The sequence below is a fragment of the Vicugna pacos genome, chromosome 14 (genome assembly GCF_048564905.1).
Source record: "Vicugna pacos chromosome 14, VicPac4, whole genome shotgun sequence".
NCBI lineage: Eukaryota > Metazoa > Chordata > Mammalia > Artiodactyla > Camelidae > Vicugna > Vicugna pacos.
Window position 1 is genome coordinate 10619087 of NC_133000.1, and position 25001 is coordinate 10644087.

Below are 25001 nucleotides of genomic sequence, written 5' to 3' on the forward strand. Positions count from 1 at the left end.
TGATGGTTCAAGAAACGTCTGTTCAGACAGCCTTCACTTGCGTTGCAGATGTTCGTTCTGGGTGGCAGAAAGCTTCACAGTCATCACAAGATTCCAAAACCAGGAAGATAAAGTCACTGGGTGAGCAGCTGAGAGAGCCAAAAGGTACCTGACCAGACGAGGATGAAGGCTCCTTCTAAAGGGGATGGAAGAAAGCAATCACTGGGGAAGCCCCCTGCTTGGGGACATGGCACTGACACTTCAATGTGCCCCGCAGAACACGGCAGCAGCTGTCACCTGCTCACCATGTGTGAACTCAGTTCACAGTGCTTACCTTTCTGGTGTCTTATATTATCTGAGGGTACAATAAACAATACTCCCTTAGACTGCACTCTGGCACACGTTTTGCCTCCTTAGTTTAAAGCTCCTTAGGAACAAGTACTGTAAGGTTTTTGTCATATCCCTTGGAGACAGGAAGACAATAAACACTCAGCTTAGAGGAGACGCGTTTCTTTTTTCTTCCTAAAACAGATCCCACAGATCCCCTTTCTGGCCTCTGTGCCTTTGTTTACACTATTTTTTTTCCAATCTGAATATACTATCTTCCATGTTCCTAGTCATAATCACCCTTAAAGGTTTAGTTCAAAAGTGACTTCTCTTTCTCTCACATTTTTATTAGCATTTTATCTTTGGCTCTATTTTTATCTGCATTACAGAAACTGGAGCCAAGCTGCCTGACTGTCCTGGAAGCCCCTTACACAATGGGGCAGGCTTGTGTACTTGCAGGGGCCAGCCAGTGTCTAGCACGTCCTGCACAGCTGGTATTTAACAAAAATCATTACTGATGAATAAGCAAGTGAACAGATGCTTCTCTTTTTTTTTATTTTAAGGTCTATTATGTTACCATTTAACAAAAATATTAACAGCACCATAAATGAACCTTTTATTATAGAAACATGAATGTCAAAGAAGAAAATGTGAAACAATCTTACTAATAAAAACACTTAGTGGTTCAGAGAATGATTTATCAGGACCAAAAACACTTAGAAGTTCACAGAATGACTTATCAGGGCCATTGAGAAGATTTAATACATAATCAAGTATCAGTGCACCTGGACCTGGCAGTTACAGGCCTGGGAATGCAGGAAGGAGAGGGGGGGTAATACCTTAAGACACTGTCACCTCCCGTGGGTCAATCTAGATGGCAGCGTGCAGGACACCAAAAGACATACCCAACACCCAGGGCCCAACAGAAAGACATCTTCCGATTTGCATGACTGCTTTAGAGACTGTAAGTTAAGGTGGAGCATAAAGAAAAGAATTATGCTTAGGAAAAAAGGAACCATAAATTGGTACGTAAAGAAGGTTCCCGAGAGGCCAAGGTGAGCTGTCCTCACGTGTATCCTCTCACTGCCTGGTGACGGTCCCCACTCCCTCGGTCTCAGGGACTAGGGAATGGCAGCTGCCTTTCCCAGCTTTCCATGTGTGAAATCTCTCTGCTTTTTCCACTACCCACGTATATAAATGGAGAGTATCCGGCGCCGCTTTGGGGTGCTCTGACAAGCGGAAATATGATTTCCCATTTGCTAAATCATTCTATCTGCTGGCAATTCTAAAAGCAAGTTATGTACCTTTGAAGTCTGGTCTTTGCTGCCATCGTCAACTACTATCACTTCGTAAGTGAATGCAGGATCTTGTTTCTGCAGGAAGCAAAAATAAAACACCACAATTTGGCATGACTGGTACCAGGAATTCTAATAAAAGTTGTAAGGAAATCAAAAAACAACTATTTCAGTGTTGCTGTGTATAAACATGAATATAAACACTAATTATATAAAGTAAAAAGGCTGGGGACAGAAAGGAGAAGAGACTGGGCAGGAGTGGAGGGTGAACGTGGAATAAATCTTAGGGGGCCCCCACTCCTCCCCGGCCGCCCTGCCCCACGTGGTGGGAGGAGCCAGGTGCTGAGGGGCTGAGCAGCTCCGAGAGGGGCCACATGGTGCACGTGGTGAACCAGGAAAAAGCGCACAGGGTATGAAATCAGAGCGTGCAGATTCCAACCTGGCTGCACCGCTTAACTTTATGACCTCAGGCAAGTTAACATTTTGGGTCTGCTTTCTCTAAAAAAAAAAAAAGCTCCACCAAAAAAACCAAAACCAAAACCAAAACCAAACCTAGTCCCACGGCTGGTGTGCAGATTACATGTAATAGAAGAGACAGAAGCCTCATGTATAACAAGGGCTCAGTTCTCTTCCTCTTTTCTGTAAACTTAAGTTTTGAGGAAGGCCCCCTCTCTTTCAGTGACTCTTCTCTCTTCCTTTTACACAAAAAAACCTAAAACCAAACAAAGTAAATCAAAACAAGAAATTTTCTAAAAAAAAGAACCAGCCACAAAGCTCACTTATTTCCTTAAACTCTCCAAGGAGCTTCCAGCGGCAATGGCTACTACAAGACAGACACGTGTTACTTTTCTTCTCTTCACCCGGGGAAAGGAAAGGAAAAGAAATGAGGGGGCACTCTTCAGAATAATAAAGACATACAAAATGATTTCACCCTACTTACAAGTCTTTTTCAAATAAACGTCTTTCTTAAAAAGTCACAAAAGCACAACAGCGCTGTGCTGTCATACAAAGTCTGCAGACACACTATCACTCAATTTTAAATGTAGCATCGGGAAAGGGAGGATAAAAAGTGGGAGGGAAGGTGTAAGAGAGGTCTCCTGTTTGCTGAGGGCGCGGTGCTGGCTGTCGGGCTTTGCCTGCTAACAGCGGGACGGCTGGTAACAAGCAGGGCCCAGGGGCCCAGGCCCAGGCCCAGGATAGCCGTGCGCAGCCAGCACTGCCTCTCACAGTGGGTCCAGCCTGGGACCTGCAGCTAGGTGATCTGGTCTCGTTTTAGGTAGCGAAGTCACACTGAAAGACAAAACACGCTACCTGTCTCTCTTCTAGATAGCCCAGAGCTTCATCCATCATTACAGGCACTTAAAGAAAAAAAAACAGCATTAAAAATTGCTTTTAAAAATGACTTACCCGGCCCCGGCACACGCAGTTTACGAATGGAGAAAGCCTGAGAAACCTAACAAGCCCCCGGACTGTCCCCCAGTGGCCATTTCTATCTAGGACTCTTGCTCACAGCCTCGCTGGAACGCTTCAACCCTAGCCTTGATGCTGCGGCCAGTACCCATCCCTCCTCTTTTGAACTGCTGCAGCCACCAACTCTGTGCTCCCCACTGCCCGCAGGTGTTAATGTTCTGGCAAAGAGGTCAAGCCCATGCTTTAAATTTCCTCTTCTGCCCAAATTACCTCTTACCAAAACATCAAATAGGGCTTACACCGTTTTTCTTCATTGTATGAAGGCACGACAACAGAAAGCTGCTTGGTAGGGGCGTCCCATATGCTGGGTAAAGGTTCCTTCTGGCCTCTGGCATTTAAGAAGAACTTCTCTTCTTCGTGTTGATGAAGGTGCGGCACTTTCGAAGCAGTTATAAATGCAACAAAGGAAATCTAAAAGCAGGTAAGTTACCAAAAATTTGTTATATTGACCTTCTTAAACATGTTATGTTGGAATACATCATTTACATGATTTTTTTTTTGGTGAAATATTTAGTTTTTAGTCCATTAACAATGGTCTGGAAGTGACTCCAAAATTCAAACCGGTCAGTCCCTACGTATAAACTGACTTCTGTCCTTTTTTCCATCACTAGGAGGCTCTTTGTCTCCTCTGGCCTGTCATTCCCCAGGCCTCCGTCATCCCAGATGGAAGAGGGAACAGTCACTACAGAAGTGCCATGTACTCTGAGGCGCCCAGAAAGCCCGATCCCTCACACATATACAGCGAGGCTCCATCCCCACTTGGAGCCCATGTGACAGAAGACATATTGCAGGTAGAACCTGGGGGGTGAGGGCAGACCTCCCATCCAGACCAGACTGACCCAGGGTAGGAAAGGAAGAATTCTCCGCTTCCCACAGAAGGGACCAGTAATGCTTAAGAATATATACTTGATACCTTCCCAGACTTGAATTCAGAATACAGTCATTTTTGGAATCAAGTATTAAACTTGTAGGCTGTAGGCACCGTGCAATGCTAACATTATACAGTCTTCCATGTTCACTTGGGAGCTAGCTTCGGAAACATTCTTTGTAACATTATTTTGCAAGCAGAAAGTATACCAGTAGAAACAATCAATCTGCCAACTTTTGGAATGCTACTCATTTGTAATTTGACAACCATTTATAATACTCCATTAGGTACACAGTGACATACTGAAACTGAATATGCTCCTGATTTGGACGAATATATGGAGATAAGTATCCAGACTAGTGGTTAAAAGTTCCTGCTGGGCACCCCTAGTGTCCAGATTGTGGTTTCTAAATTCAACTTCCTAGTAAAAGTAACCGGTGCTCCTAGAGGAATGGCTGATTCAGATCTGGGGCAGGAAACGTGTTATGGTGGAACAGCAGTCAGACCAGAAGGCAAGAAAGCTGTCAATGATCATGAGGGCCACGCCGACAGGACAAAGTCGCTAACTTGAGGGGTTCCCACTGGCCTACGATGGGAGGATTTTAGCCTCAAAAAGAATAATTACCACAATACATTAAAACACATGAAAAATTTTACATCACAGATTCATAATGATACTAAAAGTAAAAAATTGTCACCTTTGTAAGAAACCAGGCAACCACCTCATCATTTGAAAACTTGCCTTTTATCTTAGCTTTTATATATGAAAGGTCTTTCAGGGTAATTGAATAGCTGAGGATGAAATTTTTTTTCACTGTAAAATTCCAGGTAATACATAAAGAAGGAATGATACAATTAGAACACTCCACTTTGCAGTCCCCAGGGAAGTAGTGGATTTAGGTAAAGATCATCAATGACTACGAAAACCATTAGGTTAATGACAGACTTTTTTACTGGTGGATCAGGCTAACAACTCCTGAACCCATGAATCCATCTTAACACCAGAGAAATTCAGACATTACACACCTCCTGATATGATACAGGAAGAAGTAATCAGTACCACTCACACACTCTTCTTGATTAAAAATTCAAACATGAATTTTATCAAATCTCTAGATGTAACTATCAGTTTTACAAGGAATTCACGGGACAGAGTAAGATGTGACAAGTTACCTAAGGGATACCATCAGTAAAATCCAGATTATGAGGAATATTACAGGACAAATGACCACTTATTAAAGACCTCGGTGGGAAAAGGGAGGAGAAATTGTTACAGATTAAGGGACTTGAGACATATCAATTGAATGCTAAGTGTATGTGAACACTGAATGGAACAAACTAATTATACTATAAATGAGGCATCTGAACTGATGGGGTATTTGAAATCACTGAACAATGGTTAAACTTAAAAAAAAAACAGTGATAACCTGATTGTGGTTATATTTTTAAAAAGGAGTCCTATCTTTAGAGATAAATGCTGAGGATTTACAGGTAAGATGTTATGTCTTGGATTTGTTTCAAAATTCATTTACAAAAGAAGTGAAGTGAGGAGACAGTAGGCATATGTGTGTGTATGTATGTATGTGTGTATGTATGTATGTGTGTGTGTGTGTGTGTATGTATATATATATATGAAAAGATTAGTGGTTTTTGTAATGATGTCCTGCCCTGGCATTAAAAAAAGAATGAAGTTACGCTAGTCGAGTGGTATTTGCATACATGAACTCATCTCTCCAAGTTTCCTCACGGTCAAATGAAGCTAATGATGATAACATTTCTGTCAATGTTCTAAAGATCAAATCAGACAATCCCTGCTAAATACTGAATACAATATCCAACATATCGTAAGTATTCAATAAATGGTAGCTCTTATAACCACTTCAATCTAATGGGATCAAATATTTCCAGTACAATCTCATAATGTACAAATTTAAATCTGTGCAACAGAGTCAACATAAGGCAGATTCAATCTAGGATTCTGTCAAGCTCTGCTCCACCCAATACCTGAAAAAAATCCAAATCTCCATATACTATTAAGGGAAAGAGAGGACTCCTCTGTCACCCAAACACAAACACTAAAGAAATCAGAATGCGTTTCCTTTTCTCTACCTAAACTACTAAGCTGTGAATTCTGGCAAGATGGCAAAGTGGCCTTCCTGGTAATGCTATCTCGGCTGCTAACGTCAATGTTAAGGAAGCGGAAACCTCTCCATTTACTGACTAGATGGCAGGCTCATTCCAAATTATCTGGGACAAAGTTCACTAGGCAAATTTTCTATGACTTACGTATCAGCAAGCATTACGATGTTTCTGTTTCCTCAGTAATGACAAAGACAATCGGGAGTCTGAATTTTACTGCACTGTCACATTTAGAGGCAGCGATTTTAGGGTGTTGAATTCTGGGACATAACGACCCCCAGGCAGAGGGTAACAATAGACCTTTGTCTATCTTGGTTTTTCCAGTGTCCCTAGTGGGTCTCCTGGTCTGCTGATTTATCCTATCTGTAACAGATGGCTCTAGTCGGCGCTATCACCACTTTCTATTTGCTTAACCACACCAAGGAAAGGAGTGTCTAGAGAGCACACACCTTCTGGGGGCCCCAGACCTCCCCAGGTGGGGCCAGACTGCAGAGACTGCAGACCCAGGAGGACATCCTGGGTAGGCGGGGGCTGACAGGGAGGGTGGGTCCGGAGATGAGTGGCGGGGAGAGCAGACAGGGTGGGCAGGTTCCAGTGAACACAAGTACTAGGCTCTGGGCACACACAGAGAGAAAGCTCCAAAATAAAAATATAGAACGTAAGAAAGGGGGTGTGAAATTCTAGCAGAGGAAATTCTGGGGTCCAGGCTTGGGAGAAGCATGCTGCAGGGGACACGTCGAAGAGCAGGCAGTGCGGAGGAGAGGATGCCTGGGAGCCCAGGCCCGCGTCGGTCCCCAACCCCTCTCCTCACCAGAATCAGGGCTGCAGAAGCCAGCGCCGCGCCGAGCACCGCCAGCTGCAGCAGAAGCGGAGCCATCCTCCATGCCGGGCCGCCGCCGCCGGCCCTATCCCGCGTCTCCACACACGCGGAAGCGCAGCCGCGCAGCCCCGCCCCCGCGCCGGCAGAGAGGCCGCGCCGGCCGGGCCCCCGCCGCCCACAGCGCCGCCGCGCGGCCAGGCCCCGCCACGACTCGGGGACTCGCCGCGACCTGGGGCCCCGGAGCCACCACCGCCCACTGCGTCTCCGCTCGGCGAGGCGAAGTGTGTAGCTGCGTGCTAGGCGCTCAGTCCGTGGACGGGAAGGCGCTCTGTTCCATCTTAGTAGAGGTACCAGAATTAGAAAGTAAAAATACAGTGTGTCCACTTAATTTGAACTTAAGAGAGGCAACGAATCATTTTTTAACAGCATTATTAAAATATAACACATTCTATACAACCCACCCATTTAAGTTTTTGGTACGTTACTTTAGTTTTTTTTAATGTGATATAATAAAACATAAAAATTTGCTATTTTATGTATACAATACAATCGCATTAATTGCATTCACAATTTCCTGCAACCATCATCACCAACCATTTTTAAAACTTTCCCAGTTCTCCCCCAGCTCCTGGTAACAACTAATTAACATGAACTATTTTGGGCGTACTCGTAGTTAAAAAAACAAAAGAAAAGAAAAAACCAAAATGACTCTTTTGTTTATCTGACATTCAGATTGAACTGGATGTATTTTATCTGGCAACCCTATTAGCAGGAGGTGGAGGTCTTGGGCCACGACACAGCCCACAACGAAGCTGCTCCTTTGGAGCCCGCTCCGGGCAGCTGCAAAGTGTAATCAGCTGCGGATAACGAGCTCACAGAAAATTTACATAATTCTTCGGCGCTGGAGCAGGAAGGCCTTTACTTGGGAGAAGGCAAGCCCAGGGCCTAGCCTAAGAAGGAGGCGGGAAAAGAACGCTGAGATATTGGAATAACACTCCACACTCAACGCTTGATTCTTTGCTATTAGGTCGATTTTCCCTTAAACGCTTGCGCTAGAGGACTGTTTGTAAACAGACACTCGTCACTTCTCTAACAGCCGATTCGTCAAAACAAGTCAAAGGCAAGGAAACCTGGAGAGGCGTCTGCCTGGGGGCAGGTGAAGCGAAGGCGTGCAGGAAACCACCCCTGCCCTGGTCTGTCCCACTCCACTCAGCCCAGCCTCACCTTCTAGATATCAGGCGGCCAGAGCAAGGCGCAGGCATCAGTGTTGAAAGTGCTGAGACGGAATAGGAGAGCAGGCCGGAGGTGCTGTGATACCCGGGCGCGGGCGCGGGCGCAGGCGCAGAGACGCGGGCGGGAAGATGGCGGCCGGGTTCAAGTGAGTGTGGCCGGCCGGCGGGCTCGAGCTGGGACCCTAGCGGATGACGGCTGTCTTTACCCTTAGCTGGGATTTTTCTCAGCGGGTGGCCACCCCACTGGGTTCCCACTTCTTTCCACCACGGAAGCAGGCGGGCTGGAGGACTGCCGGTGGCCGTAGTGAAAGGAATGGGTCCGTCTTTCCCCAGTGAGGCAGGTGATGCAAGGGACAGTGTGTAGAGTTCTGTACCCGCTGCGACTGCAGTGGATGCGCTGCCTCAGGAGACACAGTTACAATCTTTTAAAGAAGTGTTCCGTCAGAACCACATGCCACCCTATTCTCCACCTTCTGTAGTTTATTTCTAAAAGCATTGTGCCTTGTTTAGAAGGTTTTACTGAAGCGTTTGGGGGGCCACTCTGCGGAAGTCTGTACATTTCCCTTCTGAGAATCTAGTTTTAGATGGATGAAATAAATAGGATTCCAAAGGAAACCAGCTATATTGAAACACTTCTCTATGTATATAAACTCCGAGTTTACGATAAAGTGAGATACATAATCTGTTGTAGAATTTACCTGAAGCAAGATCTAATGGGGAGTTCAGTAACTCCCCTGGAATTTCGAATAACGAGTCTTCCACGTACCTTCGGTAACCATAAAGTAACAACGAAAACGTTTAATCTCTGGCTGCTGAAGTCGCAGGTACAGCTAATGTAAGGGTTTATTGCTAACTTATCTCGTATTTTAAACATTTTCAGAACTGTGGAACCTCTGGAGTATTACAGGAGATTTTTGGTAAGTGAAGATTATGTACATGTTATGCCTTTTATGATGATTTAATACGGTTTTTTCATAAACACAGATACTACATTGCACACCTAAACCAATGTTACGTGCTCAGTTTTTAAACTACTGTTTTCAATTAATTCAAATTAATTTAACGAGGTTTAATGTGTTTTCCCTGGTGTGTGTAAAATATCCGTGTAGATGTAATCTACTTTCATATATTTATTTAGAAGGAGAACTGCCGTCCTGATGGAAGAGAACTTGGTGAATTCAGAACCACAACTGTCAACATAGGTAAGGATATTTTGAGTTCTAAAATAGAATGTTGAGGTTACTTCATTTCTGAAAATAGAATTTTTCTTGTGTTTTTATAATAGATTTTTTATTTGTAAAGTTTTTTAAATTCACTTCTCTCTCAATTGATGTGTTCACTTTTAAATTTTAAAGTAACTGTGTTTTCCACCCTTCCTTCCTTCAAAATTTCCAAGACATGGTTTTCTTACATACCTTACACTTAATTAAACCTTCTGTTGTAAACATGGAATTTTCCAATTTTACCTATATGACATTCTCAGGTTTTAGACTCTGAGCTATTTAAACAGTATTTCAGACAAATTCTACCATGTATAAGGGATTACAGTAATTTTGTGTCAAGAGATTTAATCTGTATAAGTCCTGTTATTGAATGATAAGTGGATTAACTCAAATTCAAGGACAGTGAATATTTAAAACAGTATGGTTGACCCTTGAACAACGAGAGGCTTAGGGGTACCGACCCTCGCACAAAAATCCAAGTAATTCAGAATTGGTACTTCCTATCTGTGGTTCTGCATCTTCAGATTCAACCAACTGTGGATCGTGTAGTACCATAGTAGTTAGTATTTAATGAAAATAATCCTTCTGTGAGTGGACTGGTACAGTTCAAACCTGTGTTGTTCAAGGGTCAACTATAATTTTAAAAAGACTCAAGCCGGGAATAAATTCTCATAAACAACTGAGATAATGTAGCATGATAAAATGTAGATGAAAACTTTTTCATTTTGCTTAAATACTTATCTTTTCAGGTTCAATTGGTACCGCAGATGGGTCTTCTTTAGTGAGGCTGGGAAATACTACAGTAATTTGTGGAATAAAAGCGGTAGGTTTAATGTATGTATTGTTAAGATTTGAGTTACCAAAATAGCTTCGTATACTTATTAGATTGTAATATACGCCTGTAGTTCCACTGTTGGTTAGGTAGTGACGTGTCAGTTTTTTAGTATTTGTTTTCATTTCCCAAGTTTTCACTTTTGAGTTTTAGATACTACAACCCAAGTTTAATGACTCAAATTTGTGAACATTCGCAAATGTGCTGAAATGAAACAATTAAAAGTCCTCACCACCTTAAATTTTTAAAGAATTTGGCTGTAATTTGAGAAATTAAGAGATTTTTGGTGACCTCTGTTTATCCAGTGATGGCATTTAATCTGTGCAACTGTGTAGAAAGTTGAGATGTTCAAAAGAAAAGCTCGAGAAATAATAGTTACCACTGACTACCTGCATGTTCCAGTCACCTTATATTAGATGTTTTACAGGATTATCTAGCTTAATCCTCAAGACAGTCATTGAAGTATTTCTCTTTTTATCTCCTGTTTTACATGGGGTTCAATAACTTGTCCAGGAACATCGGCTCATAAGTAGAACTTATACTTAAGTGACTCAAAAGCCTCTACTTAACTGAATCACTTAACCTGAGTTCAGATTCTTCCTCAGTCAAGGTGGGGTGATACTTAACAAGACTTGATCTCTTACTCCTTGCCAGGATTTTTGCTAAGGACTTAAAAGTGTTTCATCTGACTCTTACTAATAATAATAATAGTCCCTGAAAGTGGGCCCTATTAATTTCCCATTTACAAATGAGGAAGTTGAATGGTAAGGGGTTAAATAACTTGCTCAAAGACTTTCAAGCCAGAAAGTGTTGGTCTGACATTTGAACCAGGTCAGTGATTCCAGGGATTTTGCTCTTGATAGTATACCATCAATTCCTAAATCTGTTGGTGTCAGTATCACCTGGACTTTAAATTCATATTCTTGGCTACTGACACGTGGAAGAGAGGGTCGGGTAGAAATTCAGTTAGAGCTCCAGGTAATTTTGCTGAGTGCACTGCAGTCAGCCATGCTGTACTGCCTTCTTGCCTTGCAGAGCGAGTGAGTGGCGCCGTGGCCTTAGAGCCCCTGCGTACCTTCCCAAGCAGAGTAGGTGCTCGTGGTGGAGTTAACTCACGGTCTTTGGTAGAGCCTTCCATGACTGACTGCTGTCTTCACAATTTTTTAGCAGCTTCTTTCATAGGAAACATTTGTTTACTTCTGTAGGAATTTGGAGCACCACCAGCAGATGCCCCTGATAAGGGATATGTTGGTAAGTTAAATGGTTTTGGAATTTTAATACAAATACTTTAACATGGTTAATACTGTTATTATAGCTAAATCGTAGTACAGTGGAAAAAATTTACTCAGAAGCTTCATACATTCCTGTATATAAGTTTTCTGTGTGTATCTTAGAAGATACCGTAACAGCAAGATACAGAATTTTGTAAATATATTTATCAAACTTGTTTCATCAGTTTTTGTTTATACAGATGTCATCAACCAAGAAAATAGAATCTCTTAGGCAAAGTGCTGTAACTGAAAATGTTTATTTCCATAAAGATTTTTGTTTATACTGTACCACTGTGATTTTCTTCTTTGGCCATCTTTTCTTTATGGTAGGAATCAACATTTTAAAAATACAGAACAGTTGGTTTGACTAGAGGGGCTATCTTCTGTTACAGATTGGGGTATTTTGAAAGAAATCTAAGGACTTTATGTGAATAATTTAGGATTGAGGCCTTAAATAGACTTTTTTTTTTGTATTTGTGTAGAAAAAAAGTTGGCAAATACAAATTTTATCTAAGCCTGATTCTCACAAAGATGAAAAAGAATGTAATTGCAGTGTTACAGTGCTTCCTACTTGGAAACCCCATCCATGGCCACAGTTGCCTTTGCAGTGGATTTATTAATACCTTTAATATTAAACCAGAGGTGAAGTTTGGTTCATAGCAGCAGTGTTTCTTTCAGTTCCGAATGTGGATCTGTCACCTCTGTGTTCATCGAGATTTCGGTCTGGACCTCCTGGAGAAGAGGCCCAAGTGGCCAGCCAGTTCATTGCAGATGTCATTGAAAAGTAAGATCATCATGATAAAATCTGACATTCATTTTAGAGAGTTTTTGACCTTTTATTTACTGAGCTCTTTGTCTTTAAATCAAGTTCACAGATAATTCAGAAAGAGGACTTATGCATTTCTCCAGGAAAGGTAACAGGAATAAAGAAGCTATGAGCTTTTATTAATTCTGAAGTGTTTTTTTTTGTGGGGGAAGTTAAAAAAAACCACAGTAGCCTTAAATACGGATGTCTTGTTTCTAAATGGAATTCAGTTAAAAAAAAAAATCAGTCTTACTCTATCTGGATGAACTATATAGTTCACAAAAAACCAATTTTGATTACTTCATTGCCAGGCTGGGAGCTACCTTTTAAGCTGATATGATCTTTTCCCCCCATAACTTTTATAGCAAATACAGTCATTTTAAAATTCCTTCTAGCATATCAATATCTGACCAGCTAACATGTTTAAGGTGAATCCACACTGTAAATTCCAAGTCTGTTTGGAAACTTTAAACCAAGTTGACTAGTACCTAGAGGCTTTTCCTTTTTGATTATACTGATTTATTAAGCCTTGTAAAACCTAAAAATTTCATGTATTAAGGTTTCTGTGTTAAAGTACATTTTGAGTTTCATTTGGGATTTTCAAAAGCAATACTCTCATCCCAATAAGGATGGGAATTCCTTCTCAGTATATAACTCCCTTGGGGGAAATGGAGATGTCAGCTTTTGGTGGTCAAGTCAGCTTTTACCAAACCTGTCCACTGTTTTTATTTTATAAATGTAAAGCTTTTTTAAATTTTTAAGTTTTTGAGCCTTGAAGGTTATTTTGCTTGTCTAATCAAGGGTGTGGTTTCTAAGTAGAAGCAAATACCATGTTATACCAATCAGAAAGCTTTAATTTCTACTATGTGTAAACTCTGTTTTAGCTTGCTTGGGTTCTATACTGTGATCTCATTTGCCTCAACCATGATGGAAACATTTTGGATGCCTGCACATTTGCTTTGTTAGCAGCTTTAAAAAATGGTAAGCAACCTTAGGGAATATTCCTACTTACATCAGAATGTTGTTTTGTTAAAATTTCTCAATAAATTTTTAAAGGTTCTTAAGAGTTACCTATCATTCATGTGTTTCTAAATTAAAGGAAAACAATGTTTATATCCACTATACTTAATTGTTCTTTTTTTAAAAGTAGTATTTCTGACAAATTAAATTGAGGGAAAAGTGAATTAACAAAGCACAGAATGCCTTTTTGTTCTTTTCACTAGTGTGAGACTGATTTTACCTGTTTGTCTTTTTCTAGTACGGTTGCCTGAAGTTACTATAAATGAAGAAACTGCTTTAGCAGAGGTTAATTTTAAAAAGAAAAGTCATTTGAATATTAGAACTCATCCAGTTGCAACTTCCTTTGCCGTGTTTGACGAGTAAGTTAATCAAATGTATAAAAGTTGTATATTCAAGGTAATGGATTGTTTTTCAGCTTTCTAACTTTTCAGGAAATACCTAAGGTGACTGACTATACATCCTAGTTTGCGTGGACACCTGACCTTATACCTGTTGTCCCTGCACAATTATTATTAGCTAATCCTTACAGTTAAAAACATCCTGATTCGGATTAATTGTTTCTTACCTTGTAGCTTGGTTTGCTTTTTCCTGTGTAATGTTAATTTTCAATTATTTCACAAAAGATTTACCTTGTGCTGTCTTCAGTGTTTGCCATGGATTTTAATATATTCATAAATTGAAGGGCAAAGATTCTTATTACAAGTAGTAGAATTTTAGGTTGCTATTAATTTTTCTGGTTTCTACCAGTTCTGTCTAGCTCCATGTCTAAGGTAAAATGCAGGTGGTGAGTTTAATTAGTATTTTTCTAAAATAAAATTCGTTCCATGGATTGATAATGTACACTTTTAAATTTTTTAAATAGCACTCTGCTTATAGTTGACCCTACTGAAGAGGAGGAACATCTGGCAACTGGAACCTTAACAGTAGTAATGGATGAAGAAGGCAAACTATGTTGTCTTCACAAACCAGGCATGTACTTCCCCCTCCATTTCAGTACCAAACAGAGATGAACTCAGTGTGAGCTTCTTTGTATTAGGGAGGGCCAGATGGAATGTGGATCTTTTATTGTTTTGCCTAACATTAAGTCTACTGTAGTTTCTCTGTTACCTCAGATTCCTTGCGTTTTTATATTGGATGTTCTTAAACTTCAGGATCACTTGGGCGGTCTTGTTAAAACATAACTTGCAAATCTTGAGACCATACTGCTGGTTTATAGTTTTGATTTTTTTGTTAGTTTTTTAATTTGACATGATGTTGATCATGTAAAAATAACAGGTATTAATAGTGTTGGCACAATAATTTTTCAGGTGGAAGTGGACTGACTGGAGCTAAACTTCAGGACTGTATGAGCCGAGCAGTTACAAGACACAAAGAAGTAAAAAAACTGATGGATGAAGTATTTAAAAGTATGAAACCCAAATAAACAATCACGACATTTCCAAAACAGATTTGTAAAAACTGTATTTGTTACACTGTGCACAAACCTTTTATACTAAATAAATATCAAACTACATTCTTCTGAAAGATGTTTCTAGTATTTCTTAGGTCACTTCTGCATTATGTACAGTGAAACCATTTTTAAAAAGCAATGACTTAGGCAAACCAACCCTAAGGGTTCATTAAATCATTTCCCTGTTTTTATTTAAAAATCATAGGGTTGTGCTTCTGTATAAAGTTTGTGTATCTAGCAATGTAAAATACTGGTATTTAAAAAAAAAAAAAAGTAGAAACTCAGAACCCTTTTGATTCAATGCTCTTAATGTTTTTAAAAGGAAAAAAAATGCACGACTCAGAATTTCGGAGTGGTCGGCGCGCCTCTCTTCACTTTACTTTTTGACTGGCTGCCTGTGTGCCGGTGCCGGGGGAGCTGCGCTGTTTGTGCCGCCGCCGCCGCCATAGCCATTTGATGCTGCAAGAATCGCAACTGCTGCAAAAGAAGGAGAAAATCAAGTTAGGTCCAATGTAGGCAGGAATGGCAAGGTGCTTTTCCTCAGAGTGATGGAAACAACAAAACTGAAAGGGAGAAAGCACCAAGATAACAAAAAGGGACTATACCACACTGAGACAACGCACAGTCAAACAGCACCAGTGGCACAGAAGCCTGCCGAGGGCTTTAAACGGTTCTCGGTCGACTTCAGGGGTATTTCTGTGACCTTGCCTGGCCAGTCTATTTAGCAGTAACTCAGCAACTTCAGCTACCATTTTGCTGTATGACAGCTCACAGCAACATAAAACCTCCCTGCAAAGACAGTCCACTGTAGTACGCTGCCTTCCCGGAATAATGGAGTAACATTTTTCTAAAACAAGTATGACATTTACTAACAGGAACACTGGTATACTTGCCTTTTTCTGCGGTACAGTATTAAGAAGTTAACCATTGGCACTTACAACCGACTACTTCAAAATACATTGGAAACTATAATAATGTGCCACCAGCACTTCAGGAAAGATTTTAAATTAGGAAAAGGGTATGACTTAAATGTACAAAATATATACTGAGTGCTCCAAGTTGGCTAAAATTGTCAGACTTTTAAATAAAATTTGCTAAGTTATTTACCAATTACTGTATAGTCTTAAAAGACAGTAAAATAAAACTAAAGTAAGGTATTTTGAAGTACTGTTGGAGCAGAGTATCTTTAAAAATGTAACCAGAGTGAAGTTGCTGGATTACTTGGATCTGTTGCTGCTGCTGTTGAAAGGCAGAGGAGAGCTGGAATCTCTGCTGAGGAAGGCTTTGCTCAGGTCTGTTCTCGGCAGAGCCAAGCTGAGACAACACTACAGAGAGGAGAAGGGGAAAGCAGGCCAGTCAAAAAGTTTGAAGGCTACCAGGGTTAGAAAAGGACAACAAAGAAAATGAAATAGAAAAGTATCAGTATGATTAATCTTAAGTATCAAATCACAGACATTTCAGAATAAATTTAGTAGTCTCCTGTTAGTTGAGGGTACCACTGATTACAGAACTTCCCGGACATGGAAGAGAAGGGAGAGCATGTGGGCCAAAGCACTGTGCCCCTCTCTTTTCTTGCATCTCAATGAAACTTGATACTAGTGCTATTTTGTTAAGAAGGCTTTCTTGCAAAATGGTGAGTACAGTATGTTACTTTAAAATATAACCACTCAAGTAGGAAAAGGAGTGGGAGAAATCCAAACTCTGGTAAGGATAAAACTGGTAGACAAATGCTGAGAGATGTTACAATGAGTATCAAACCACACTATTAGCAATAGAGGTGGTGAACCACTTAAAGCCGGGTGGGGTCAGCGATAAATCTGACTCACTGTACAGATGAAATTTCTAGCCTGGATGGTTTGAGAGCTCAAAGATAATTAATAGCAACTCTGGAGCTAGGGACATTCTCACTTGTCAGCCTAGAGTTCTTTCCATTAAGTTACACTACAGCTATTTTAGGAAATTCGTTATATGTGGTAAAGGTTTATGATAAATTTCCATTTGGAAATTCACTAGCTCTAAGTCAGATCTTTATGTAACATGTGCTTACATAAATTCCAAATTCAGACACTAGGAGTTGCACAGGATCCTAAAGGCACCATAGTAAGCCCGGTGATAATTTAAAATGTTGGTAACATGTTCACTCAGGCATCCTCAAACGCTATCTCAGCTTTTTACACATGCAGCTTACCGATTTTAATTAATGTAAAGTTGTAACTGCTATCTTCAGTTTATGAAATAATCTTCATTAAAGGTAAATCTTTGGTTCACCATTTACTACTAGAAGTAGTGAGCAATCATTCAGTATAATCTTGTTTTTTTTACAAGTGGCTTCATAAGTTATACTACTTCACCATTAAGTCTTAATTCATGCAACTACAAGCTATGAGAATGAGACAAGATTATGCAATCTAGAAAAATGCGCTCTCAATAACCGAGGAAAACTGAAGAGTTAACAGTTTTGGAAGCTTCCCGGTGGGTTGGATAATTGTGTAAAATTTTGCCAATATTTAACATGAGGAAAATAGAACTGCTCTTAATACATGTAGGTCAAAGCACTTTTAATTAATTGTCAATAGTGAAAAAAATCTGAGGGCCATCAATTAATCGACTTAATAGTTCACTCAATAATTACAACTGAACTTTCTCCTTGTTACTGCTTGCAAAAGAAGGAAAAGAAATAGTTGAAATGGTGAGATCTCAAACAGGTTAGACCCTTTTAGTAAATTCAACATATTTAGTTATGAAGATACCAACCAGCTGCCTGTGACTGCATAAAACTCCCTACTCCAGCAAGGTTAATGACGGCAGTGTGCTGAGCAGGTAAGGCCTGTTCTTGACTAGATGAACTTTGTTCAGCAGCCTGAATAAAAAAATAACACATGACTTGTACAAAAAGAAAAACAGCTTTGGACAGGCAGAAAGAATTAGTACCTTTTCCTGTATGAAAAAAAAATTCAACATCGACTGTCTTGTAAAAATAACATAAGGATAAGACTTCAAAGGTATTCAGGATTATTAACAAGAAAAATTACAGTATATTGAAAGAAAGAAAATAAAACCGAGTTTTTAGGATGGATTCTGTACTGGTTTATTATTTGATGCTGTATAAAGCTTCATCAGAATTTTTTTTTTTTTAATTGAAGTATACAGTTGATTTACAATGTTGTGTTAGTTTCAGGTGTACAGCAAAGTAATTCAGTCATATGTATTTTTTCAGATTCTTTTCAATTATAGGTTATTACAAGATACTGAATATAGTGCCCTGTGATATACAGTAAATCCTTGTTGCTTATCTATTTTATGTATAATAGTTTGTTAATCTCATACTCCTAATTAATCCCTCTCCCCCACTTTGGTAACCATACATTTGTTTTCTATGTCTATTTCTGTTTTGTATATAGATTCATTTGTATTAGTTTTTAGATCCACATATAAGTGGTATTATCTGTCTGACTTCACTTGGTTTGATGTTCTCTAGGTCCATCCATGTTGCTGTAAATGGCAGTATTTCATTCTTTTTATGACTGCGTAACATTCCATTGTGTGTATGCTTGTGTGTGTAGACCACATCTTCTTAAGCCCATCATCCATTGATGGGCACTTGGGGTGTTTCTATTCCTTGGTTATTGTAAATAGTCCAGTTATGAATACTGGGGTGCATGTATCTTTTTGATTTAGAGTCTTCATCTTTTCTGGGTAACACCAAGGAATGGGACTGTTGGATAATATAGTAGCTCTGTTTTTAGTTTTTAAAGGAATCTCCATACTGTTTTCCATAGTGGCTGTACCAAACTGCATTCCCACCAGCAGTAGGAGGGTTCCCTTTTCTCCACAGCCTCTCCAGCATTTGTCATTTGTGGATTTTTTAATGATGGGCATTCTGACCCATGTGAGGTGATACCTCACCGTGGCTTTGATTTGCATGGCTCTGATAATTTGTGATACTGAGCATTCCAAAGTGCAGCAAAGGTTTAGAAAACCTGAAGTTCCTTCTACTACTTTAAGTTACTGCAGTTCTTATTCAATTTCATTTTTGTTTGGCAACAGACAAGGTATTTGTTTTTTGTCTCTCTTCCCTCTGATCTAAGCTTCAATATAATAAGAACATCTCTATTCTAATGAAATACTATAGACAGAAGGATGACTGATGGTGGCACAGAAAACACAAGGCCTACAGGAGCAGGGAGACCTGGGTTTGACTCCTTGCTCTGCCACTCACTGTATGGTTGTAAGCAGGTCAGTCACCGAGTCTAGTTCATATTATGCAAGACAGAAGTGGTATCATCCATTCAGTATGGCTGTTGTGAGAATCAGAAATAGGTACCTAATAACTCATAGCTACTACTGTTAATTAAAAAAACAAACAACATGTGAAAAGTTTAAATAATCTAAACAACACTTGAAATATGCTTGGAATACAAAAAAAGGTTCTAATTCTATAATAAAGCATTTTGAAGGTAGAAAGGACATACCTGCTCCCCGGGCTGCTGAGGACTAGAAGCTGTGGGTTGCTGAGGCTGCTGTGGTGTAAACTGAGGGAGCTGCTGCTGCTGCTGCTGCTGCTGCTGCTGCTGCTGCTGCTGCAGAGTGTTAAAAATGAGCGAACCTCCTGGAAGCTATCAAGAATTTAAGCAAGATTAATTAGCCAATCTCAGAAGATTTAAATTTCTGTATTCTACAAATATCTTGGGGGCATTCACTATGTGTCAGGCATTCTTCCAAGGACTGAAGAAACAGAGGTAAACAAAAATCAAAAACAACATCCCTGCCCTTAATGAGGGAATGATCTATTTAAACACAATTTTTAAGTGCTATTAACTTTGGCTCTCAAACATAAATCTTTCTGTCTCAAGTTAATAGTTACCTATCCCAATATACATACTGCTTTTATTTAACTTTTTATAAAGCAACACAAAACAGCATTAAGTGCATTTAGTAGAACTATACATTTGCAAGAAACTAGTGCTAATCAGAGATATATATTAAGAAAACTCATCTCCCTAACTCTGGTCTAGCTTTGCCCAAAGTCAGAAATGCCTGGCTTTTTACATAACCTAGCCAGGAATTTCAAAGCTGAAAAGAAAACACATGAGATGTCCATATTTAGTTTGGACATTACTTATTCAGTCATTCTGAATCTAGATTAACTAAAGAAAAAAAAAAAACCCCAAACTTTCTTAAAATAAGCATTCAGAAAACGCCATATTAAAAACTAAAACTATGCACTCCAAATGCACCAGGAAGCAAAGGGTTTTCCCATTTTATTCTATAGGTGTTTAAGTTAAAAGCACTTTGAAGTTCTGGGGGAAAGTCCAAGCATATACTAGATACAGAACTCTAAGGTCTGTACGGTCAAAAACAGGCATCAGGGCAAAAGCCCACGCCCAGCACAGCTTGCTGCCAGGTAGCCCGGACACAGACAAGGCAAACGGTCCCTCCTCAATGACTGAGACCATAAAATGCAGCAAAATCTAATCTGTAAGGTGGTTTTGCCCTTAATCCTTATTATCAGGACTATTAAGGAATACCACTCCTAATACTGAGACCATGTCTGTAGAAATTCCTACAGCAACATGCAGGCAAGTGGCTGAATAAACTGAACCAATGTGTCCATATTACAAGTACACCGTTCTGCACTTAGCCTGTAAATATGGATACTATTTGCGTCTTATACAGAAAATAAGTTTTAAGTTTTAGTTCTAAATGTATTTCCTGATTTATTACTTCTGAATATCAAGTTGGGTTGATCTGTTAGTTATTTCCTAATAATATACAGCTCTGCTATTTTGTCTCCAAATCCTTATATTCATGTCTACCATTTCTACAAATTCTCTGTAGTAGTCCTATTTATTTTCTAACCTACTAGCTTATACTGGACTTTAAACTAAAGGACCAAGCTTAACACCCAGAATATTGTAAACTCACAACATGTACTAAATTCTCCACCTACAGTCTCTTATTATATGTTAACACGTGTTAATAATGTATAAAAAAAAGTCTCATCATTAGATGCAAACTGTAATCTAACAAACATTTCTTGAATGACTACCAGGTGCCTGGCACTGTGTTAGAAGTCATATTCTCCTCAGGAAAAGAACACATACCTACTTTTTAAAATGTCTATTCATGCACAAAACCTACTGTAAGCAAACACCAATATATGTATGTACATCAAAAGTCTGTTAAGAGAGGAATTATCTTCTATCTGCTGCTACTATTGTAGGCAAGTTATTCTCCTTGGCAGTTATCAATTCTCCCCTCCGGAACAACTAGCTCTTGACTGGGCAGGAATGCTAAAGCCAATAAAAGTGCAGTACACAGGATACCAATTCTTTCTCCTCCACTTGACCATGCAAAGGTAACCACACCCTTAGAAGATTCTGAACAACCTCAAATTTCAAATGCTGCTACGTACAGAAACATGTGGTTAAAAAAAGCTAAAAAATTTTAATTAAAAGCAGTGTTTCAGGTTTACCTGGAGTAGATTTAAGGGCCTGAGACTTGAAGTATTTTTTAAACCAAATGGAACACCTATTAAATAAAATTCATGGTTATAACAGGGAATTAAAACTTTATTATACTTGAAAGTATTTAATACTTTAGTATACACAAATACAGTATTTTAAGCACTTTTTGCATATACATGCTTATTTTCTATACTTTTAAAATTTCTTGAAAACAGAAAAATCCATTTTCATCAATATTTATCAATACTGAGATCTTATTCAAAGATGTGAAGCATCAAATGTACAATACGTTCTGTATTTCAGAAACTGAGACCTCTTTATCATTATTTTTGACTGCTGGCTGGAAAAGTAATCTAGTAGCATGTAAATGCCTTAAGTATAACCAAACTATCACTGTTATGCAAATACATTTCAGGTACTGACGTCTACTTACATTCCTCAGTGCTAAACAGTACATGATAATAATGCTATCTCCGAGAACCGGTGTGCTCTGTGCTATCTTTTAAAGTACAAATGCTAATGTTAATAATGCTAAAGAACGTTGAATTTTATGTGTATAGATCAAGCTTCGAGTCAGGAGACAATGCTCTGTTAATTCTGAACTTATTTAAGCATGTATATATTTTCCTCACTCAATTTACCAACTCAAACACTAATTAAAAATGCATCTAGTTCTCTAAGCAGCTAACTATATAAAAAAGATAAAGGGCAGGTAATATACAGATCACAGCATGAAAGCCTTGTATAAGAAACAGAAAAAGCATAATTAGATAAAAATAAGACAATATTGATATCCCCTCCAGGAATTCTCATTTTAAAAAAAGACGTAACTCCATTTAAAGGTGAGTGACATCTGTATAATGTTTTTATAGCTTACCAAAGGCACTTTCATGTCACTCCACTTATTTCTCATAAGTACCAATTGAAATTAGATGTTTTTACTTCCATCTTAGAATAGATGAAACTAAGGCTCAGCAGGAAAAATAAAGTGACTTCTTTCAGGCCCCCCTGTCAGCATTTGGAGCTACAAGTAACTGGTGGAATTACACATAAATATAAACATCTTAAATTCAACACTGATTCCATTTCCAGGGCTCATGCCACTAGAACACATTTATTCACATTAAAATAAGAATATCAGCTAGAACTGGGAAATCACAGCAATATATTAACATGTTTAAATTATACTCTGTGGCTTCTCTTTTTCCTAACTCATAGAAACTGGTTGATAAGTTTTTCTTTCTAAGTCAAGTATGTTTTTCCTGTTAATTTTTTTCTCATTAGTAAGGAACTGGATTGTTCTGAGATAGTATAATACATTCTCTTAAAAAGCATTAAAAATAGCACAAGTTGTTAACACTTTTTTCCAGTACATGTAATTAGAATTACTACCACTACTACTACAATAGAGCTACTACTACTGATAATAATGACAGTAAGTATTTTTGAACGTTTATCACGTCTCAGGCATATTAAGTATTTTATTTGTAATTTTTCATTTAATCCTCACAACTATGAGATAAAATTTACTATACTCCTCATTTATTTATAAGCAAAGCGAGGCACAATAGTAACTTGGCCATGACTACACGGTTACAGTAAATCGCAGAAGCAGGACTCAAACACAGGCAGTCTGGCTCCAGAACCGAGGCTTTTAAGTACCATGCTATGTTGCCTTTCTTGCACACGTTTTCAAAATACATCTCTTTTACTTGGAATAGGACTACACTGACAACTATCAAAGTTAATTTTACTATACTGTTTGGAAGGCAAAGACAACATTTCCAGAGACTAACAGGCTTACCAAGTTTCTCCACAAAAGCTGACAACTAGAAGGCTTTCAATTTAAACATCAGAATGTTAAAAGCTTTTGAAAGGAAGTATTTCTGAAAGACTTCATAAAATAAGGATGTTAAATGTTTAAATATTAACCTTAAAAATGACATTTTTACATTAGCATGGACTTTAATTTTGGTGGAGGTTATTATTTCCAATATTCTGACCTGCTTGAGAAGCTGCCTGCATTGCACCGGGCAATGCACTTGGTAACAGACCTCCTGAGGGTAGAAGGCCACTCAGGTTTATTCCTGCAGGAGTTATGGCACCAGTGTTACAGCCCAGCATAGGGTTGGAACCACTCATCAAAGCTTGAGCTCCACTGCAGGAGAATAAGACAAAGCATTAAACTAGCACTTATAAAAGGGAAAATCAGCCACATAATTTCTTGGATTAAAAAAGGAAACTGCGAAACAAACACATATTTCTGTCTTAAATGTCAGCTTGGAGGTTCGGTTTGATTTTTATGCTGGAAAGTGACAGCAATGTTGGCTAAAACTAAGTATTGTACATTTATCAAGGTTTAAAATATAATTTGGAAAAGTAATGTACTACTCAGTGGGTTAAAAGATGTTAACAGAGGAGAAACAGAAAACCTAAGCTACTGTCAAGGTGAAGTAATAAATAGATGTAATGTAATAGATGGATTACCTAAAATTAAAACATACTCGTTGAGATAGCTTCTATCCACAAAGAAACTATTTTCTTCCAGTTTCACTAATATGCAATTTGTTCTTAATTTCATAAACAAGAATTTATTTAGGATCGTGAGAATATCTTTAAAAAAAAACATACCAGAGTGTCAATGCAAACTTACCAAACAGAGCCCACTACATTGATGAAGTTAAGTCCAGCAGAGTTTGCCATGACCTGGGTGGCCGTGCTTCCTGTAGTTATAGATGTTACCATGGTGGAAAGAGGAATGGTCGTTACAGGCATTGCCTGGCTCAGAGACTTTTGCTGCTGAGCAAACTGAGTTAACAAAGTGGGCTGAGGGGTGAAGCCTGAATCTTGGGGAGTAGGGGCAGTTGAAGGGGTAATAGGAGTTGAGCTCTGAGCATCAGGAGGGTGTGGGGTCGATGAAGGGGTTGGTGTAGGAGTAGATGGCTTAGGAGTTCCAGATCCTGCTCATTGAGAAAAATAAAAATTGCTAGTTTGTTATAAATGGCCAGTCCTTTTTAAAATAAGGTTAATGGAATCTTATTTAGCACTGACAATTTGTTCCATTTTTTTAAGCAGTTAACTGCAAGTGTTAATTCTACACATGATACATGAGTGTTGCTACACTCAATTACAATTAAGGATGCAGTATATCACCTACAAATCCCATCAGAGATGCTATTACAGTAACAGTAAAAATATACATTTGTATTCTACCACAACACCCATTTAAAAGTTAGTTTCCTACAGGCTACCTTTGGCCTAAAAAGTTTAAAAGGAATTCTAATTAATTTTTGTTATTTACGATTTCACTAACTTAGGACTTCATTTAGAAATATTGCTTACTTTCTGTAACAGTCTGAGATAAACTCTGAACATATTTAATAAATTACATATGGTTAACAATCATATTTGGCACCTAAATATACATACTTAATTCCTAACACATCAAGTTTATCCTGACAAACAAATTTTACAAAACACAGTAATAAAGCAAGTATTTGATAGATAATACTGCATCTTTAACAGTAACTGTGTACTTCTGTTTAAATGTAGAATGTATAGAAAATCTGTTGTGAATGAAGTATGCACAGTTTATCAACTTTAAAAAAAAACAAAAACAAAAAACAAAAACCAAAAAAATAAAACCAAAAGCTCTTGAGGTGTTTTCTTTTTTAGCTTTCATGTCCTGCAGAAAGAAAGGAAAGAAATGTGAATGTCCAGAAGCTGTCACTCAACCCTTACTTAAAGTAACAACTGTGTGCAGTAGATTAACATAATCCAGACCCACAACATAAGAAGTGTGA

The 25001-nt window shown here is 38.8% G+C and overlaps 3 protein-coding genes across 16 annotated transcripts in view; 1 reads left to right on the top strand and 2 right to left on the bottom strand.

The window, feature by feature from the left end:
* The window catches only part of ALG5 (ALG5 dolichyl-phosphate beta-glucosyltransferase), a 36377-nt gene extending 29329 nt beyond the window's left edge, over positions 1 to 7048 (bottom strand). The window contains exons 1-4 of the mRNA XM_072976150.1: positions 6890 to 7048; positions 3311 to 3482; positions 2913 to 2959; positions 1611 to 1679 (exon numbers count right to left, since the gene is read on the bottom strand). Coding sequence (XP_072832251.1) covers positions 1611 to 1679; positions 2913 to 2959; positions 3311 to 3482; positions 6890 to 6955 — 354 coding nt within the window. The 5' untranslated portion in view covers positions 6956 to 7048. The remainder of the gene's footprint in view (positions 1 to 1610; positions 1680 to 2912; positions 2960 to 3310; positions 3483 to 6889) is intronic.
* Positions 7049 to 8177: 1129 nt separating this feature from the next.
* EXOSC8 (exosome component 8) lies at positions 8178 to 14805 on the top strand. Its single transcript, XM_006210112.4, has 11 exons — positions 8178 to 8276; positions 9011 to 9047; positions 9269 to 9332; positions 10103 to 10176; positions 11391 to 11436; positions 12135 to 12240; positions 12325 to 12370; positions 13146 to 13242; positions 13520 to 13640; positions 14144 to 14250; positions 14589 to 14805. Exons 1-11 carry the CDS (start codon positions 8260 to 8262, stop codon positions 14702 to 14704), a joined length of 831 nt encoding a protein of 276 aa, XP_006210174.1. The 5' UTR covers positions 8178 to 8259; the 3' UTR covers positions 14705 to 14805.
* The window catches only part of SUPT20H (SPT20 homolog, SAGA complex component), a 33323-nt gene continuing 23047 nt past the window's right edge, over positions 14726 to 25001 (bottom strand). For 7 of the 14 annotated variants that reach the window (XM_072976137.1, XM_015244291.3, XM_072976138.1 and 4 more), the window contains 7 exons: positions 23852 to 24158; positions 23202 to 23356; positions 21207 to 21262; positions 19204 to 19347; positions 17486 to 17591; positions 15953 to 16056; positions 14726 to 15208 (listed from right to left, as the gene is read on the bottom strand). In XM_072976137.1, the coding sequence (XP_072832238.1) occupies positions 15071 to 15208; positions 15953 to 16056; positions 17486 to 17591; positions 19204 to 19347; positions 21207 to 21262; positions 23202 to 23356; positions 23852 to 24158 (1010 nt within the window). In that variant the 3' untranslated portion in view covers positions 14726 to 15070. The remainder of the gene's footprint in view (positions 15209 to 15952; positions 16057 to 17485; positions 17592 to 19203; positions 19348 to 21206; positions 21263 to 23201; positions 23357 to 23851; positions 24159 to 25001) is intronic. The other 7 variants (XM_072976143.1, XM_072976142.1, XM_072976145.1 and 4 more) reach the window with 4 other exon arrangements.